Source organism: Pelobates fuscus, chromosome 2 (genome assembly GCF_036172605.1).
Source record: "Pelobates fuscus isolate aPelFus1 chromosome 2, aPelFus1.pri, whole genome shotgun sequence".
Lineage (NCBI taxonomy): Eukaryota > Metazoa > Chordata > Amphibia > Anura > Pelobatidae > Pelobates > Pelobates fuscus.
The window spans coordinates 438,919,957-438,938,511 of record NC_086318.1 but is presented as its reverse complement, the minus strand read 5'-3'; the positions used below and the strand labels follow the sequence as shown (position 1 = coordinate 438,938,511).

General features: G+C 46.8%; 1 protein-coding gene across 1 annotated transcript in view; it reads right to left on the bottom strand.

Annotated features, from left to right (window-relative positions):
* Positions 1 to 18,555, bottom strand: part of KIF6 (kinesin family member 6) — a 274,702-nt gene that overhangs the window by 188,706 nt on the left and 67,441 nt on the right. Inside the window, exon 4 of the mRNA XM_063441552.1 lies at positions 22 to 169. Within this exon, the coding sequence (XP_063297622.1) occupies positions 22 to 169 (148 nt within the window). The remainder of the gene's footprint in view (positions 1 to 21; positions 170 to 18,555) is intronic.

Here is an 18,555-nt window from a genome sequence, read left to right as displayed (position 1 = left end):
CTTCCCAAATCCATTACAAACCTTCTGAAATTGTTCAAAAATGTAAGACAACGTCCGAGGGATAATTCCTCTGTCACTATAACGTTCTGCCCCCCCGGTGATTGTAAAGGTCTTTCCACTGCCTGTCTGTCCGTAAGCAAATATGGTGCCATTGTACCCTGTAAGAACACTGTGGAGAAAGGAGGGATAATTAGCACAGCACCAAGGGTTAAAATACATCACTCACTCCTTACTGGAAAATAAACTGCAAGCCCCACTTCAATCAGTTATCTTTGGATGGAAGGCACTGGATTGATACGTTTGATAAATAAAATAACAGCACATATCTGTACTTGTGTTTATTATTTAATTCTTATACTTGTAATATTATAAGCAGACACATTGCAGCAGTTATCATCACATCCTCCGCCACATGTCAGAGGATATTCTCTGATTCAGAGAGGGGGCGATGGAAATATCCTTTAATTTAGGAAAAACGACATGAGTGAATGTGGGTGGTGAAAAAAAAGATGACTTCCAGAAATACAGCCATCGTACAGATTTACCATCCATCTTGCAATTCGATTACACCTCACAAGCTAATGTTACATTATAACAAACAATTAGAGAAATAAAAGTCGATGCTGACATTCTTCATTGTGCAATGGCTCCCAATACATGCTAACTGGTAGTAGTGGAAAAACTCAATTAACTGTCTAAAACTTCACAGGGAAAACTGCCTGATAAAATCGAAAGAAAAATAAAGATTTTAATAAATACACAATAAAGATTGTCTGTTTTCATTCTCGGTCTCATTGCATGACACTCATAAAGGGAAGTGCAGTGTTTTGGCTTTGAATTGATGCAGTGTTCTCGCCGTGCCCATAGTATGCCCAGGTTCATACAAATCCTCCGTTAGCCCACAGTAAGCCCAGGCTCGTTACAAATTCTCCAGTAGCCCTCAGTATGCCATGGTCATTAGAAATCCTCCACTAGCCCACAGTATGCCCAGGCTCATTACAAATTCGCCAGTAGCCCTCAGTATGCCATGGTCACTAGAAATCCTCCACTGGCCCACAGTATGCCCAGGCTTGTTACAAATCCTCCATCAGCCCATAGTATGCCCAGGCTCATTAGAAATCCTCCACTAGCCCACAGTATGCCCAGGCTCGTTAGAAATCCTCCATAAGCCCATAGTATGCCCAGGCTCATTACAAATTCTCCAGTAGCCCCCAGTATGCCATGGTCATTAGAAATCCTCCACTAGCCCACAGTATGCCCAGGCTCGTTAGAAATCTTTCACTAGCCCACAGTATGCCCATGGTCATTAGAAATCCTCCACTAGCCCACAGTATTCCCAGGCTTGTTACAAATCCTCCACTAGCCCTCAGTATGCCATGGTCACTAGAAATCCTCCACTGGCCCACAGTATGCCCAGGCTTGTTACAAATCCTCCATCAGCCCATAGTATGCCCAGGCTTATTAGAAATCCTCCACTAGCACACAGTATGCCCAGGCTCGTTAGAAATCCTCCATTAGCCCATAGTATGCCCAGGCTCGTTAGAAATCCTTCACTAGCCCACAGTATGCCCAGGCTCGTTAAAAATCCTCCACTAGGGGGGCGTGGTCTAACTGCTGACCGTGATGGCCGCCTAAAGTCTGAGCTCCGCACCAGAGGCTCGCAAAAACGCACTGCAATCTGCACCAACCTGAACCAAAAGCTCCTAAACTCGAAGTGAAGGCCAAAATTTACGCCATTGGGGCCCGCACAACCGAAACGGAGCGCAGAGTGGCACATATGGTCACGGCACAAAACGATACTGCAAAGCTCACCAACACCCTCCAGCAAAAAATTACTGACCTGGAGATTGAACTGGAGGACATTTCTAACAGGTCACAACGCACCAACCTACGTATCCGAGGCCTCCCGGAGACGGTAAAGGAAGACGACATAGAACAAGTGCTCATGCAAAACTTCCGCCAACAATTGCCAAACATACCAGACCACCTCTGGTTGGTGGATAGAGCACACAGAGCCCTCAGGGCCAAAGGCCCGAAGACCAGCCCGCCAAGGGATGTCATTATGAAATGGCACTATTTCACGACGAAAGAAGCCATCCTTAAACACAGCAGAACAAAACCATTTCAACACGAAGGGGCCGAGTTACAACTGTACCAGGACATCGCTCCAGCAACCCTCCTTCGTAGACGGGCATGGAAACGAGTCACGGATCTACTACAACAGAAAGGGATCCGATTTGCATGGGGCTACCCCTTCAAGATCATAGTCTTCAATGGACCGTCACCGGCAATATTGCTGCCCTCTACCAACGTCCGAGACTTTCTGAAGGATCTGGATATACTGGTACCGGAGGACTTGCAAGTACCGGCAACTGGCATCACAGACCTACCACCCTTGCCTGATAGCTGGGAGGACCACGACTGCCGGTCGACCTGAACCGTGGTCATATAGTAATGTATCTTACAACTCTGAACTTGCACACGTTAACTAGCATCTTCTATGTTACTTTATAAATTGTTGCTCTAAGTTAGGGCCTATTGGCAGGGGGTTACATTAAGGTGTTATGTATTACCGCTGGGATATGGGGGAATGGAGAGGGAGACACCTGAGGCCTATAGAACACTGAAACCTGGGAGGACGAGGGCCACATGGGAGCTCCTACGCCTACCCACACATGCACACATGAGCACACCACACACTGATCCACTTGAACATCATTATGGCACAAAGTTGGGGGGGGGGGGGGGGGGGAGAAACCGAAAAAAGGGGAGGACAAAAATAAAAGAAAAGTAGAGTAGAAAAAAAAAGAAATAGAGGTGGGAGAAACAATGATAATAGACAATTAGCTATGATTAAACACATTGGGCTACATGTTATATGCAGAGGAAAATGTGGGACTGCAATGCATGTAATATTAAGGACATACGACAGAGGCCATTAATTGCCATGGCCCTAACATAATGCCACTGTCAGAAGAGTGGGAGTCTCGGGTCACGAGACCTGGCGCGTCCGCTTCAACCCGGGAAAGCGGCATTAAGATAGAGAAAATGGAAGGCCCACCCAGACAGCAACGCACCCCCTGGGAACCACCCCTCCCAAGTCACAAGGCTGTACCAATGACTGCAGGGATGGGGAGGACACATAATGGGTCGGGCAGCCTACACAGGCACTAACAGGGGGCACGTGTTCCACATAATACCACTGAGCCTAAAATGAGCAGCACAATCCTGAGACTAATACCCATGGGACCAGATGTCACAGAACCCCTAATATATGGCCCAACGTTCAACAGAGGAACCTGAATTAATAGCTACAAAGATAGTGAACAGGGGATACTGATGACACTGTCGCCCTGACAAAATAACTGACATTACCACCCCCCTCCCCCCCCCCCACCGCAGATGACATGCGTTCACCTAAATATTACACCTGGAACAACCCCCCACCGAACCACGGGATAACCGGCACCAGAAACGGGAATGTAGAACGTAGAAGATCAGAACAGGCAGGGAAGTTACTAGTGGACAACCCCTCTCCCCCTCCAAGTTGACCAGAAGACACAGGTTGTTTATACTTTGTCTGAGCCTCGCCAGGGTGCATACCGGCTGAGCTTCCCCCCGTTAGAGGAGATACCCTCAGCGTGGTGGACGCCCACCCCCTATAGCTCCTGGCGATTGGTAAGACCCGGATAATTGTATTGATTGTTTTACTATATAAAGCATAAAGTGAACTTGGTTGGTTCACAAAGTTTATTGACTTGCTTATTTAACTTATACATCTGCTTCTTCTTAGGTTGTATACTCACTACAACCTCTCACCTATCTATCTCAACCTATCCCCCTGCCCCCGTCCTCCCTCTCCCCCATCCCTTATCCATACACACGAGATTTGGCACAGGCTAGACTTCGAGGATACGCCTGCTGGGGTGGACAGCACCGATCTGGACGGGAACACCAAATAGACTGACTATAAGACCTTCAAAGACGAGCTAACACCACACCTAACTAAAATGTACAAACAATGGACAGAGGGAGAAAAGCCGCATCAAGACCTTTCGGCAGCAAACATAACCCTTATCCCTAAACCAGATAAGGATACCACACACATCGCCAATTACCGGCCCATATCCCTCATAAATTTTGACCTTAAAGCATATGCTAAACTACTAGCCAACCGACTGAATCCACTCTTCACCAGATGCATACATGCCGACCAAGTGGGCTTTGTCCCCACAAGGCAGTTATACGAGAACACACGAAGGGCTGCAGATCTCATGTGGAGGGCTGGGAGGAAACAAACGCCTACTCTGATCCTCTCCTTGGATGTGGAGAAGGCGTTTGATAGGGTCTTATGGCCCTTTCTTTTCACGCTACTGCGCGACATGCATCTGCCGGACACATTCGTCACCTCAGTCCACGCCCTATACACAAACCCCAGAGTGCAGACACTTGTGCCTGGAACAACGCAACGCCCTTTTGCCCTCAAAAATGGTACACGACAGGGATGCCCCTTGCCCCCCCTCCTATTTATTTTGGCCCTCGAACCTCTACTGCGGCTCATAAGGGAATATCCAGGGATCAAGGGCGTCAGGATAGCGACGGAGGAGTTTAAAGTCTCGGCCTATGCCGATGATATATTGCTGACCCTAACCGACCCAAAAACCTCCTCGATCTACTAGAAACGTATAAACGCGTCTCGGGGTACAAGATAAACGTTGATAAATCGGTGGGCATGCCCATCGGACTCTCCGATTCAGACGCCAACTGGCTGGCTCACACCTATAACTTGAACATTAGCCGACGGTCAATTGAATACTTGGGGGTTGCACTCCCACCCGACCCCAACGACTTATACACGGAAAATCACAAACGCCTGCTGACCACCCTAATAAAAGACCTTACTAAGTGGCAAGACAAACCCATATCGTGCATAGCGTCAAGATGAACATACTGCCGCGCCTCCTGTTCTTCTTCCAAGCACTACCGGTACAGGTCACTAAAGGAGACCTCAAACCTCAAACAGCCATAGACGACTTTATATGGGCAGGGAAGAGGCACAGGATTGCGAGACAAACCCTCTATACACCCAAAAGTAGAGGAGGGCTGGGATTACTATATAGCGGCACAATTAGCACAAATAATAGAGTGGCACTCGCCGGCAGACACCCACAGATGGGTTGATCTAGAAACACTGCTTATGAACACGGATCTCCCACAATATTTGATATGGGTCCCCAAATCTGACAGGCCGGAGATTTCCATGACCTGCCCAGCAATCCTGAACTCGATCAGGATATGGGACTCTACAGCCCACAAATACTCCTTAACACACCCAATCTCACCACTCACACCGTACCTACGCAACAAGGCCTTCCCACCCGGCCTGACAGCTAGGGATTTTAAGGGCAGTGAAAACACGGGAATCCAAAGATATCACCAACTATACCATGCAGGTGCTATCAGAACATTTGAAGACCTCAATACCTTAGCCCCACTAACCACTAAGGATCACTTTAGATATATTCAACTCCGGGACTATGCAGGATGGGCACAAGTGAGGAAAGCAGCCAGTGCCAAACTAACCTTCTTTGAAACGCGGTGCATGTCCGATGGACCATGTACCGGCCTCACCACCCTCCTTAATACCCAACTAAGCGCACCATCGGATAAGACATACACCCCCACATATGTCACACAATGGGAAACCGACCTACAACAAACACTAGAGGGGGGAGAATGGCAAGACATATGGGAAGCAGCAACAAAAGCATCCATATGTGTACTACACCAAGAACAATGTTACAAAACACTTATGAGGTGGTACACCACCCCGGTCAAACTGTACCGCATGGGCAAAACAACCATTGACACATGCTGGAGGGGGTGTGGAGAGAAAGGCACATATATACACATGTGGTGGACATGCCCCAAAGTAGTGACATTTTGGGAGGAAATAGCCCGACTTCTGACAGAAGTGCTTCACAAAACGCTTACACCGGACCCTTGGTCATTCTTGATAGCTAGGCCAGTAGACAGTCTGATAAACAAATAACAAAAACTGTTCAACAAACTAACCCTAGCAGCTAGAAGAGCCATATCACAAACCTGGCTACACACCGATATGCCACAAATGGAAAAAGTAATCCGTAATATCAAAGAGGCCCATCTCATGGATAAACTAACAGCACAAATAAGAGACTCATACCCCCTGTTCCTCAAAACATGGGAGCCATGGGAAGACTATACTAACCGCTGATGACTGACTGGACATAGGGTCGAAATGCCTTTCGTAAATACCTGGACGCGGCCCCGGGTGCCGGCCACCCCATTCTGGCAAAATATCAAACCCGCCCTGTCCCTCCTGCCCCCCCCCCTTTTTTCCGACCCCGCATTCATTTTTCTCTCTTTCTTTCTTTCTTTCTTACCTATCAGTCTGGCCTATCTATGGGTCATTTCCTAAAAAGGTTCATGTTCACATAGGGTAGATAGGACCACTCCGCTAGGCTATGAACAACAAATATGTAAATCTAGTGGGCACACAGTTGTCACGGGAATGTAGACTATGGACGGCAAATATATATCTGGCATGGAACGAAGATCGAAGCCACAACTCTGCAAGGGGTCAGTAGCCTAGTAATAGAGAAACAAACCACCAAACTACTCTACAATAACGGTCATATAACTGAAACTGTTCATATTTACTGTCGCTAGCTCCGTTTATGTAACTCTTTACTTATTATAACATTGATTGTTAATATATATGTACCTATATCAAATGTTACATATTTGTGTACCTACATAAGCCTATACCCTATATGTTGTTGTAACCAATAGACATGCATGACATTATAAATAAAGATTTAAAAAAAAAAAAAAAATCCTCCACTTGCCCATAGTACTCCCAGGCTCGTTAGAAATCCTCTACTAGCCCATAGTATGCCTAGGCTCGTCAGAAATCCTCCATTAGCCCATAGTATGCCCAGGCTCATTCAAAATCCTCTATTAGCCCATTGTATGCCCAGGCTCATTACAAATCCTCCATTAGCCCACAGTATGCCCAGGCTCCTTACAAATTCTCCAATAGTCCACAGCATGCCCAGGCTTGTTAGGACTCCTCCAATAACCCACAGTATGCCCAGGCTTGTTAGAAATCCTTCAATAGCCAACAGTATGCCCAGGCTCGTTAGAAATCTTTCACTAGCCCACACTATGCCCAGGGTCGTTAGAAATCCTCCAATTTCCCACAGTATGCCCAGGCTCGTTATAAACCCTCCACTAGCCCATAGTATGCCCAGGCTCGTTATAAATCCTTCACTAGTCCATAGTATGCCCAGGCTTATTAGAAACCCTTAAAGGGACACTATTTACACCAGAACAACTACAGCTTTTTGCATTTGCTCTGGTGAGTAGAATCATTCCCTTCACGCTTTTTGCTGTAAACACTGTTTGTTTCAAAGAAAATGCAGTGTTTACATTATATCCTATGGATTCCTCCACTGGCCACTCCTTAGATGGCTTCTTCCTGAGGCAGTGCTGCACAGTGTCACTGCCATTCAGTGTCGGCACCCTCTGCATGGAGACACTGAACCTTTCCACGTAGAGGTGCATTGATTCAATGCATCTCTATGATGAGATGCTGATTGGCCAGGACTGTGTTTGACTTGTGCTGGCTCTGTCCCTGATCTGCCTCCTTGACAGTCTCAACCAATCCTATGGGGACGCACTGTGATTGGCTCAGACCACCACTTCTGATGATGACAGAGGCAGTTCACAGGCAAACAGGGGCAAAACCAGCAGCTGCAGACTTGAATACAAGTAATATTTACTATATTTACAGAGGCAAGAGGGGACCAGGAGGGCTAGATGGTGGTTTTGACACTATAGGGTCAGGAATACATGTGTTCCTGACCCTATAGTGCTCCTTTAAATAATGCAGGAGATTTAACAAAGTGTTGCTCACACTTTTAGATCTAATTGTCAGCGAATATTAGACATCATTTATTGACTATGTCAGGGTTTTTTCATCTTTTGCTCGTATTGCGCCCCAACCATCACTTGTAAAAGTACACCAATGTACGGATTGATCAGTCCTTCTGCTACTTTTTCCAACAGAAATGTATTCCTTCACTACTCTTTTTCTGCCTTTCTAACAATGGCGGCCTTCTGAAATGGATATTTCTGTGAAAATGGGTGGAATTTACTAGATGAAAACAGTCACATTTTAGATAATGTTTAGAACTATTTAATAAGTGGGATCAGAATAATATCGGAATTTGACCATAACTTTTCCCCAATGTTTGTGTTTGTTCTGGATTTGTCTTGTCTTAAATGCCCTCTGAAACCATTTGCTAAATCTTTTATTATAAATGTAAAATAAAATGATGTTTATCTTTAAATTATCACGTTCTAGGCATTTTTCAAAGTTTTATTTCATGGTGTAAATTCCTGAGAAATGGCCGTTCCCCTTCAATGCATAAAAAACGGAAGCAATGTAACGACTGCTGAGAATTCTGCACTAAAAGGGTAAATAGATGAATTCAAACAGGACATGCGTGGGATGTTTATGAAATGTTTAGAATACTGACCAGGAACTAGTAATGTACCGAGCTTTGTGCACGTTCTAGGTCCAGCCTGAACACGGCCAGAATTTGACCAAGTAGAATGGGCATTGTCAGCCACAAGAAGCAGATTGGAATAGAGGTCAGGAAGTTCATTTCAATTGTGGAAAAAATAAATCTCACTCCAGAAATTGTACCACGTTTAAAGCAGCACTGTCTGTCGCTTTGCAGTTTCTTGTGGTTTTCTTTTTTTAATCCTGTTTTGAATTTTCTTTTCTCCTTTTCATATTTATTTTTTTAATTTGCCTTGGTTATTTTTTTTTTAGTTATACATAATATAAAGCAAGGACTACAGTTTATATTACAATGATTTATTTAGCGCCAACATATTTTGCAGAACAGTTTCACGCTAATTCACCCACAATCCATCAGTCAAACGTGTTTGTAAACTCTGTCCTGGCTGGTCCTCTAGTGAGGTCAATCTTCAGAAACAGAATGGGTGATGTGCGCCAACAGATATAGTCTAAGTGCTGACACCGTCCTTTAATGACGTCCCCATACGGACACCTGGATAAACTGAAATGCCTCCCATGATCTCCTCAAGCATCCGATACAGACATCATTGAATCTTTTTTTTTTTTTTTTTAATTCTTTTTTTTTTGACGTGCAGGTGATTACAAAGCATAGACAGACGCCACAAACTGGGCAGTTATGTCTAAACGATTTTATACTATTTGTATAAACGACATTGAGTTATCAACAGGCTGTAAATAGAAAGTCGTTGGTACAGTGAGCGTCACACATTGTGATAAAGCCCCCCAATGGGCCCCCGGGTATGTCATAAATGTACCCCTCAAGGGAGAATATAACCACGGAGAACATCAGAAATATACTCATCAAGTAACGGTAGGGGTAGTGGTATGATGCCAGTCAAGGAAATTTGCAATGCTCTGCCCCATGGTCAGCCAATTTCCCGCTGGGGTGCTTCTGAGTCCAGCTTTGAGAGACGTGTTGTCCGAAGACAGCCAGGCAAGCGGAGTGAGCACTGCTGGTTTGGTGGTTTCTGTGAGGCTATTCCCTGGGACCTCTGAACCCAGAGTGTGTCGATGTGTCGGCTCGTTGGATGCCTCGATGCTGCTCGTGTTACTGTGCAAGGCGGGAGTGCGCTCCGGGAGAAGCTTGAGATCCTTCCTGCGGGTTCTTTTGCCTGGCGCACCTCGTGGCACTGTTGCGGACTGCCCGAACTCTGGGAGGGCCTGCCGTGTTCTGCCGCACGCTTGGGCCTTGCGTTTGTCCGCCGCTCCGGCCGACTCGGGTCAGCCTCACCCTGCCGGGGCTCCTGCTGCTCCCAGGCTCGAGGATGAGGAGGTCTGCGGCGCTTTTTGTTAGGCCGGTTCCGGGAGCGTGCTCCAGAGGTGGCCCCTTGTGGGTGCTTGTCTGCCGTGATGGTGTTATTAAGGTGGGTCATGGTGTCCCGCCGCTTGTCCCTTCGGGGCAAGCAGTGTGGTAGGTTCGTGGACAAAGTCTCTGGCGGAGAGGGGTTCATGCAGTTTCTGCCAGAAGGCTTGGAATATTTTGTTAAGCCGGAGCTCCGTCTCATGCTCTGCCTTGCTTGTGTCTTATGGGGGTAGACCGGGATAACCCCCACCGATCCAAGGGGGGGGAACAGGGGCTCTCGTGCTGATTTTCGGCGAGTTGCAGCAGTGTGAGGGCGGCCGTCCCTCCTGCGCCTATACTGGTGGTAGGCCTCACCATGGGTCCAGGTGTTTGCTGCTTTGGCTGTCGCTTGTGTGGCATCATTCTGTGCCCCTGGATGTCACCTCTCCCTTGGTGGCCTGTTTGCGTAGAGTAATCGCTGTTCTAGTTGTGAAATTCAACTTTTATTGTCTCAGATAGCTGGAGCTATTAAGGCTTGCTTCCTTCCAGCTCTGCAGTCAGGTCCCGCCCCCCAGACATCATTGAATCTTTATGCTTTCAGTCCAGACTTCCCACTTTTTTATCCTTTATGGTACAATTCAGGAACTCTATGACAGCATTCCAAGAAGGATTACCGATGTGTGGCCCTGCTATGTAAATAATCTAATGATAGGTGTCTACATGGAAAGGAAAAATAATTAGGAGTGATGCCAAGACGTTCTCACTACATCAAGTAGCGGAGTTGTGTGGGGGAGGTTGACAGGGGCTTGAGCCATGAGTGGGGTACTGAAAAGCTCACAATCTAATTATGGCTCCATTTCAGTGTTAGCCCCACAAACAATGTAATACTGAGAGCGAGATAAAAAATCTCCAATCTCATATGTGACAGTGCCACTTTAACCCCTTAAGGACACATGACATATGTGACATGTCATGATTCCCTTTTATTCCAGAAGTTTGGTCCTTCAAGGGGTTAATGCACCATCCTTGGAGTAGATTACACGGCACAGTGCAGGGCTGCGTTGGTTGTAGTGTTTTATTGCAGTGGGATACATGCAGGGCTGCGTTGGTTGTAGTGTTTTATTGCAGTGGGATGCGTGCAGGGCTGCGTTGGTTGTAGTGTTTTATTGCAGTGGGATGCGTGCAGGGCTGCGTTGGTTATAGTGTTTTATTGCAGTGGGATACGTGCAGGGCTGCGTTGGTTGTAGTGTTGCGTTGGTTATAGTGTTTTATTGCAGTGGGATGCGTGCAGGGCTGCGTTGGTTATAGTGTTTTATTGCAGTGGGATGCATGCAGGGCTGCATTGGTTGTAGTGTTTTATTGCAGTGGGATGCGTGCAGGGCTGCGTTGGTTGTAGTGTTTTATAGCAGTGGGATGCGTGCAGGGCTGCGTTGGTTGTAGTGTTTTATTGCAGTGCAGGGCTGCGTTGGTTGTAGTGTTTTATTGCAGAGCAGGGCTGCGTTGGTTGTAGTGTTTTATTGCAGTGGGATATGTGCAGGGCTGCGTTGGTTGTAGTGTTTTATTGCAGTGGGATGCATGCAGGGCTGCGTTGGTTGTAGTGTTTTATTGCAGTGGGATGCGTGCAGGGCTGCGTTGGTTATAGTGTTTTATTGCAGTGGGATGCGTGCAGGGCTGCGTTGGTTGTAGTGTTTTATTGCAGTGGGATGCATGCAGGGCTGCGTTGGTTGTAGTGTTTCATTGCAGTGGGATGCGTGCAGGGCTGTGTTGGTTGTAGTGTTTTATTGCAGTGCAGGGCTGCATTGGTTGTAGTGGTTTATTGCAGTGGGATACGTGCAGGGCTGCGTTGGTTGTAGTGTTTTATTGCAGTGGGATGCGTGCAGGGCTGCGTTGGTTATAGTGTTTTATTGCAGTGGGATACGTGCAGGGCTGCGTTGGTTGTAGTGTTTTATTGCAGTGGGATGCGTGCAGGGCTGCGTTGGTTATAGTGTTTTATTGCAGTGGGATGCGTGCAGGGCTGCGTTGGTTATAGTGTTTTATTGCAGTGGGATGCATGCAGGGCTGCATTGGTTGTAGTGTTTTATTGCAGTGGGATGCATGCAGGGCTGCGTTGGTTGTAGTGTTTTATTGCAGTGGGATACGTGCAGGGCTGCGTTGGTTGTAGTGTTTTATTGCAGTGGGATGCATGCAGGGCTGTGTTGGTTGTAGTGTTTTATTGCAGTGCAGGGCTGCATTGGTTGTAGTGTTTTATTGCAGTGGGATGCGTGCAGGGCTGCGTTGGTTATAGTGTTTTATTGCAGTGGGATGCGTGCAGGGCTGCGTTGGTTGTAGTGTTTTATTGCAGTGGGATGCATGCAGGGCTGCGTTGGTTGTAGTGTTTCATTGCAGTGGGATGCGTGCAGGGCTGTGTTGGTTGTAGTGTTTTATTGCAGTGCAGGGCTGCATTGGTTGTAGTGGTTTATTGCAGTGGGATACGTGCAGGGCTGCATTGGTTGTAGTGTTTTATTGCACTGCAGGGCTGCATTGGTTGTAGTGTTTTATTGCAGTGGGATACGTGCAGGGCTGCGTTGGTTGTAGTGTTTTATTGCAGTGGGATGCATGCAGGGCTGCGTTGGTTGTAGTGTTTTATTGCAGAGCAGGGCTGCGTTGGTTGTAGTGTTTTATTGCAGTGGGATACATGCAGGGCTGCGTTGGTTGTAGTGTTTTATTGCAGTGGGATGCATGCAGGGCTGCGTTGGTTGTAGTGTTTTATTGCAGTGGGATGCATGCAGGGCTGCGCTGGTTATAGTGTTTTATTGCAGTGGGATGCGTGCAGGGCTGCGTTGGTTGTAGTGTTTTATTGCAGTGGGATGCATGCAGGGCTGCGTTGGTTGTAGTGTTTTATTGCAGTGGGATGCGTGCAGGGCTGCGTTGGTTGTAGTGTTTTATTGCAGTGGGATGCATGCAGGGCTGCGTTGGTTGTAGTGTTTTATTGCAGTGGGATGCATGCAGGGCTGCGCTGGTTATAGTGTTTTATTGCAGTGGGATGCGTGCAGGGCTGCGTTGGTTGTAGTGTTTTATTGCAGTGGGATGCATGCAGGGCTGCGTTGGTTGTAGTGTTTTATTGCAGTGGGATGCATGCAGGGCTGCGTTGGTTGTAGTGTTTTATTGCAGTGGGATGCGTGCAGGGCTGCGTTGGTTGTAGTGTTTTATTGCAGTGGGATGCGTGCAGGGCTGCGTTGGTTGTAGTGTTTTATTGCACTGCAGGGCTGCGTTGGTTGTAGTGTTTTATTGCAGTGGGATACGTGCAGGGCTGCGTTGGTTGTAGTGTTTTATTGCAGTGGGATGCATGCAGGGCTGCGTTGGTTGTAGTGTTTTATTGCAGTGGGATGCATGCAGGGCTGCGTTGGTTGTAGTGTTTTATTGCAGTGGGATGCGTGCAGGGCTGCGTTGGTTGTAGTGTTTTATTGCAGTGGGATGCATGCAGGGCTGCGTTGGTTGTAGTGTTTTATTGCAGTGGGATGCATGCAGGGCTGCGCTGGTTATAGTGTTTTATTGCAGTGGGATGCGTGCAGGGCTGCGTTGGTTGTAGTGTTTTATTGCAGTGGGATGCATGCAGGGCTGCGTTGGTTGTAGTGTTTTATTGCAGTGGGATGCGTGCAGGGCTGCGTTGGTTGTAGTGTTTTATTGCAGTGGGATGCGTGCAGGGCTGCGTTGGTTGTAGTGTTTTATTGCACTGCAGGGCTGCGTTGGTTGTAGTGTTTTATTGCAGTGGGATACGTGCAGGGCTGCGTTGGTTGTAGTGTTTTATTGCAGTGGGATGCATGCAGGGCTGCGTTGGTTGTAGTGTTTTATTGCAGTGCAGGGCTGCGTTGGTTGTAGTGTTTTATTGCAGTGGGATGCATGCAGGGCTGCGCTGGTTGTAGTGTTTTATTGCAGTGCAGGGCTGCGTTGGTTGTAGTGTTTTATTGCAGTGGGATGCGTGCAGGGCTGCGTTGGTTGCAGTGTTTTATTGCAGTGGGATGCGTGCAGGGCTGCGTTGGTTGTAGTGTTTTATTGCAGTGGGATGCGTGCAGGGCTGCGTTGGTTGTAGTGTTTTATTGCAGTGGGATACGTGCAGGGCTGCGTTGGTTGTAGTGTTTTATTGCAGTGGGATGCATGCAGGGCTGCGTTGGTTGTAGTGTTTTATTGCAGTGGGATGCATGCAGGGCTGCGTTGGTTGTAGTGTTTTATTGCAGTGGGATGCGTGCAGGGCTGCGTTGGTTATAGTGTTTTATTGCAGTGGGATGCATGCAGGGCTGCGTTGGTTGTAGTGTTTTATTGCAGTGGGATGCATGCAGGGCTGCGCTGGTTATAGTGTTTTATTGCAGTGGGATGCGTGCAGGGCTGCGTTGGTTGTAGTGTTTTATTGCAGTGGGATGCATGCAGGGCTGCGTTGGTTGTAGTGTTTTATTGCAGTGGGATGCATGCAGGGCTGCGTTGGTTGCAGTGTTTTATTGCAGTGGGATGCATGCAGGGCTGCGTTGGTTGTAGTGTTTTATTGCAGTGGGATGCGTGCAGGGCTGCGTTGGTTGTAGTGTTTTATTGCAGTGGGATGCGTGCAGGGCTGCGTTGGTTATAGTGTTTTATTGCAGTGGGATGCGTGCAGGGCTGCGTTGGTTGCAGTGTTTTATTGCAGTGGGATGCGTGCAGGGCTGCGCTGGTTATAGTGTTTTATTGCAGTGGGATGCGTGCAGGGCTGCGTTGGTTGTAGTGTTTTATTGCAGTGGGATGCATGCAGGGCTGCGTTGGTTGTAGTGTTTTATTGCAGTGGGATGCGTGCAGGGCTGCGTTGGTTGTAGTGTTTTATTGCAGTGGGATGCGTGCAGGGCTGCGTTGGTTGTAGTGTTTTATTGCAGTGGGATGCATGCAGGGCTGCGTTGGTTGTAGTGTTTTATTGCAGTGGGATACGTGCAGGGCTGCGTTGGTTGTAGTGTTTTATTGCAGTGGGATGCATGCAGGGCTGCGTTGGTTGTAGTGTTTTATTGCAGTGCAGGGCTGCGTTGGTTGTAGTGTTTTATTGCAGTGGGATGCATGCAGGGCAGGGCTGCGTTGGTTGTAGTGTTTTATTGCAGTGCAGGGCTGCGTTGGTTGTAGTGTTTTATTGCAGTGGGATACGTGCAGGGCTGCGTTGGTTGTAGTGTTTTATTGCAGTGGGATGCATGCAGGGCTGCGTTGGTTGTAGTGTTTTATTGCAGTGCAGGGCTGCGTTGGTTGTAGTGTTTTATTGCAGTGGGATGCGTGCAGGGCTGCGTTGGTTGTAGTGTTTTATTGCAGTGGGATACGTGCAGGGCTGCGTTGGTTGTAGTGTTTTATTGCAGTGGGATGCGTGCAGGGCTGCGTTGGTTGCAGTGTTTTATTGCAGTGGGATGCAAGGCTACTTAACCAAGTGTGGCGTGTATAAATATAGGTTTATATATTACTCTCAATGCATTTAAATATGTATATAATATGTGATTTACAGGGCATGTTGGACTAAGGATGTGGTATAAGACTGGTTTAGAAGGGGGCTTCAGTCAATATATGTGGGTGTGGACAAAACATTTTTTCCACTTGGCCGATGTCCTGGTTATTTTGCCTCCCACCCTGATATCATGATAAATATACTTGCCCTGGGAAGTTGGCCATTGTGAGAGAGAAAGTGTTGTAAAGAATACCGTTCCCCAATGAAGCTGACAATTACAGGCAGACATATCTGTGTTCCTGGAGCCAGACATGTAGAAACATCCAGGTCATTGGGGCACGCCCTCCTGGAGGTCTGAGGATCACTCTCCTGTGATCACTCTCTTCCAAATTTCGTCATAGCTGGCCGCTATGACTCCACCCCTTTTATGATGGGATATGTGTATAATGACCTCATGACACAGGTGACGTCACACAACATCAATGTTGAAGTTTCTGCATGTTTTGGGGGCGCAGCTATCTAATTAAGGAGTCACACTATAAATTGCTAGATAGGGCTTGGTTTTATGCCCTGTTGTGGTTGTTCTTTGGTTCCCAATAACTCATTATAAACTTAATATTGTCTACCTGCTTTTGGTCTGAGCTCTAATTTACTTTTCTCCTTTCTGTAATCCTTGACTCAGCTATTGCCCCTCGCTATTTTTGACCTCTGCTTTCCCTAACTCTGGCTTGTCCTTGACTATTCTCTAATGTTATGTATGTTTATTCATATCTCTGGCTACACTCTGTGTATTGGGTCTCCCTTTCCATGTACTTACATAAACATTCAAGTAACAGTAAATATGTCAGGAGAAACTCATCCATCGAATTTGAAAAGATGTAGAAATGTACCATATTCACAGTGCTGACCCTAGGGACGTAGAATATGTATGGCTCGACACTAGGGATATGCAGATCCAGGCTCTTGGCAGACAGTAGATTTGTAGCTTGCAGCAGGCAAGTGGCAAGGCTGCTGCAGGGAAACAAGTCTGGGGTTGAGAGCATGAGGACTGTACCTCCGGCAGGTGCAGACTTCATGAATCATTCTCTCATGGTCTAGTACTCTCTAGTGCAGGGGTAGGCAACCTTTGGCACTCCAGATGTTGTGGACTACATCTCCCATAATGCTCTTACACCCATAAGGCTGGCAAAGCATCATGGTAGGTGAAGTCCAAAACATCTGCGGTGCCGAGGGTTGCCTATGCCTGCTCTAGTGAGTAAGAGTGCAGCCACTGGGATTCCAGGCATGCATTCTGACACACTGGGACCCGGAATGGCACACAGTGATAACTGAGGTCTGCACCTGCTGGAGGTGCAGACCTCATGCTTCTCCACTAGACAACCAGGAATCTAGAATCCCTGCTAGACTGCCTTGGAATATGTCCCCGACTCGACCACCAGGAATCCAGGAAAACCCACCAGGAAAGCTAATCACTCACACACACATACTGCTAGCACATACCACACACACACACACATTATATACAGCCAGCACGCACACATTATGTATGCTAGCAAAGCACAAATACATTACATGCATCCAGTCGATACACACAACACACACACTCATTACACCTAGCCATACACACACGGGGGTGAGACAATAAAACTGATACAATAATTGTGTCTATTGCCAAGTTAGAGAATTTTTCCACATTTTGCCATTTGGATTTCATTTTTTTTTTTTAAATAATAGTTTAGTGAATAATGCTACCAATGTCCTAGAAGAGTCTCCAAACCTAATCATTTTAAATTATTTTGTATTAGCACAAGTGGATTGTCAAGCCTGACAAATAGTGGGCTCTCTTTTAGACGTCTCACATCCCTGTGGCACAGCCGACACTTGCCATGGCTGGGCAGGAGATCAGTGAATATGGACCCATTGAGGTCCCACTTACTAAGGTGTTGCACATCTGTAAAGAAACAGCGGAATCAGAAAACGGATTTAAGGTGCACCTTGTTCTTTCATGGATTCCGTCAATGAAAACATCAGTTCCTTAAAACCATTTCTTTGGATTTTTTTATTCGGATTCCCAAGTCTCTAGAAGCTGCAATCACAGCTGTTATTCACATTGTTTCTTTCTCAGAGCCACAATTAGTGCACTTTGTTTATTATTTGTATTAGCCTTTCTCCAGCAATCCCCTCCAGGCAGAAAATTTACATCCCAAACCCTTCACAACAAGAACAAAGAACATTTTACAACCAGTATGAAAGAGGCTTTGAGAGATTTCCATCTAATACGTTTTAAATGGTAAAAATAGAAAGAATAATTACTCTTCGTGATAACGCCTTTTCCATTACAATGCACTTAAAAATGCTTCCAAGTGGACACAACTGCCAAGGATAGGTCGGACTAACTGCAACCCCGGTAGAATGCGACGCACCATGTTTTTATTAGACATGTTCCAGCTATGTTTGTATCTGAAGCATTCCTTCAATCATAAATTAAAACAAGCAACAAAAAAGTACAATTGGTACTAGTTGGCAATGAGGGTCGGATGTTCTTCCAAGGCAATAAAAGGCTTGCGCTGAGTAGCGGGAAAGGAAGAAACAAAATAACCCAATTAGAGGTGTCGGAAGAGCGGTAAGAGGGAAGGAGTGGATTCTGTTGGTGGCAGGCACTGTGAATGTCATTTTATAGATATTGTGAACTTGGACTAGAACCACCTTAAAGGACCATCTACTTTGAAAATGAATGCTTAAAGGCATACTGTAAGCACACTATAACTGCCTCATCTTACTTTGTTTATTGTACCCCGAGTTCCCTAGTGCCGATACTGCATTCAGCATTAAAACGTTTTCATGCTAAAAGAGAGTTTCCAGCAGCCCCGCCTGTCTGTACTGCTTGGGTTAATGAGGAAGCATCCAAATTATCAGCAATGGGCAGCTTTGATTGGATGAGAGTGTCAGCTGACTGCTTTCAGCCCATCACAGTGCCCACTGCTGGTACACATTGGTATGGCTAGAATGCAGTATGTAATCCCTGCTTAGCCATACTTTCAGAGGGGATGGGGCATGCAGTGTTAGAATGCACTGAAGGAAGAGCTCCTTGAAAGGAGAACCCGTTCCACCACTGTGGCAGGGCACACATTACATTGTAGGAGAAGGAACAGTCGGGAAGATTTACGGTAATAAAATGTTGCAGACAGTTTTGCTTGCTTT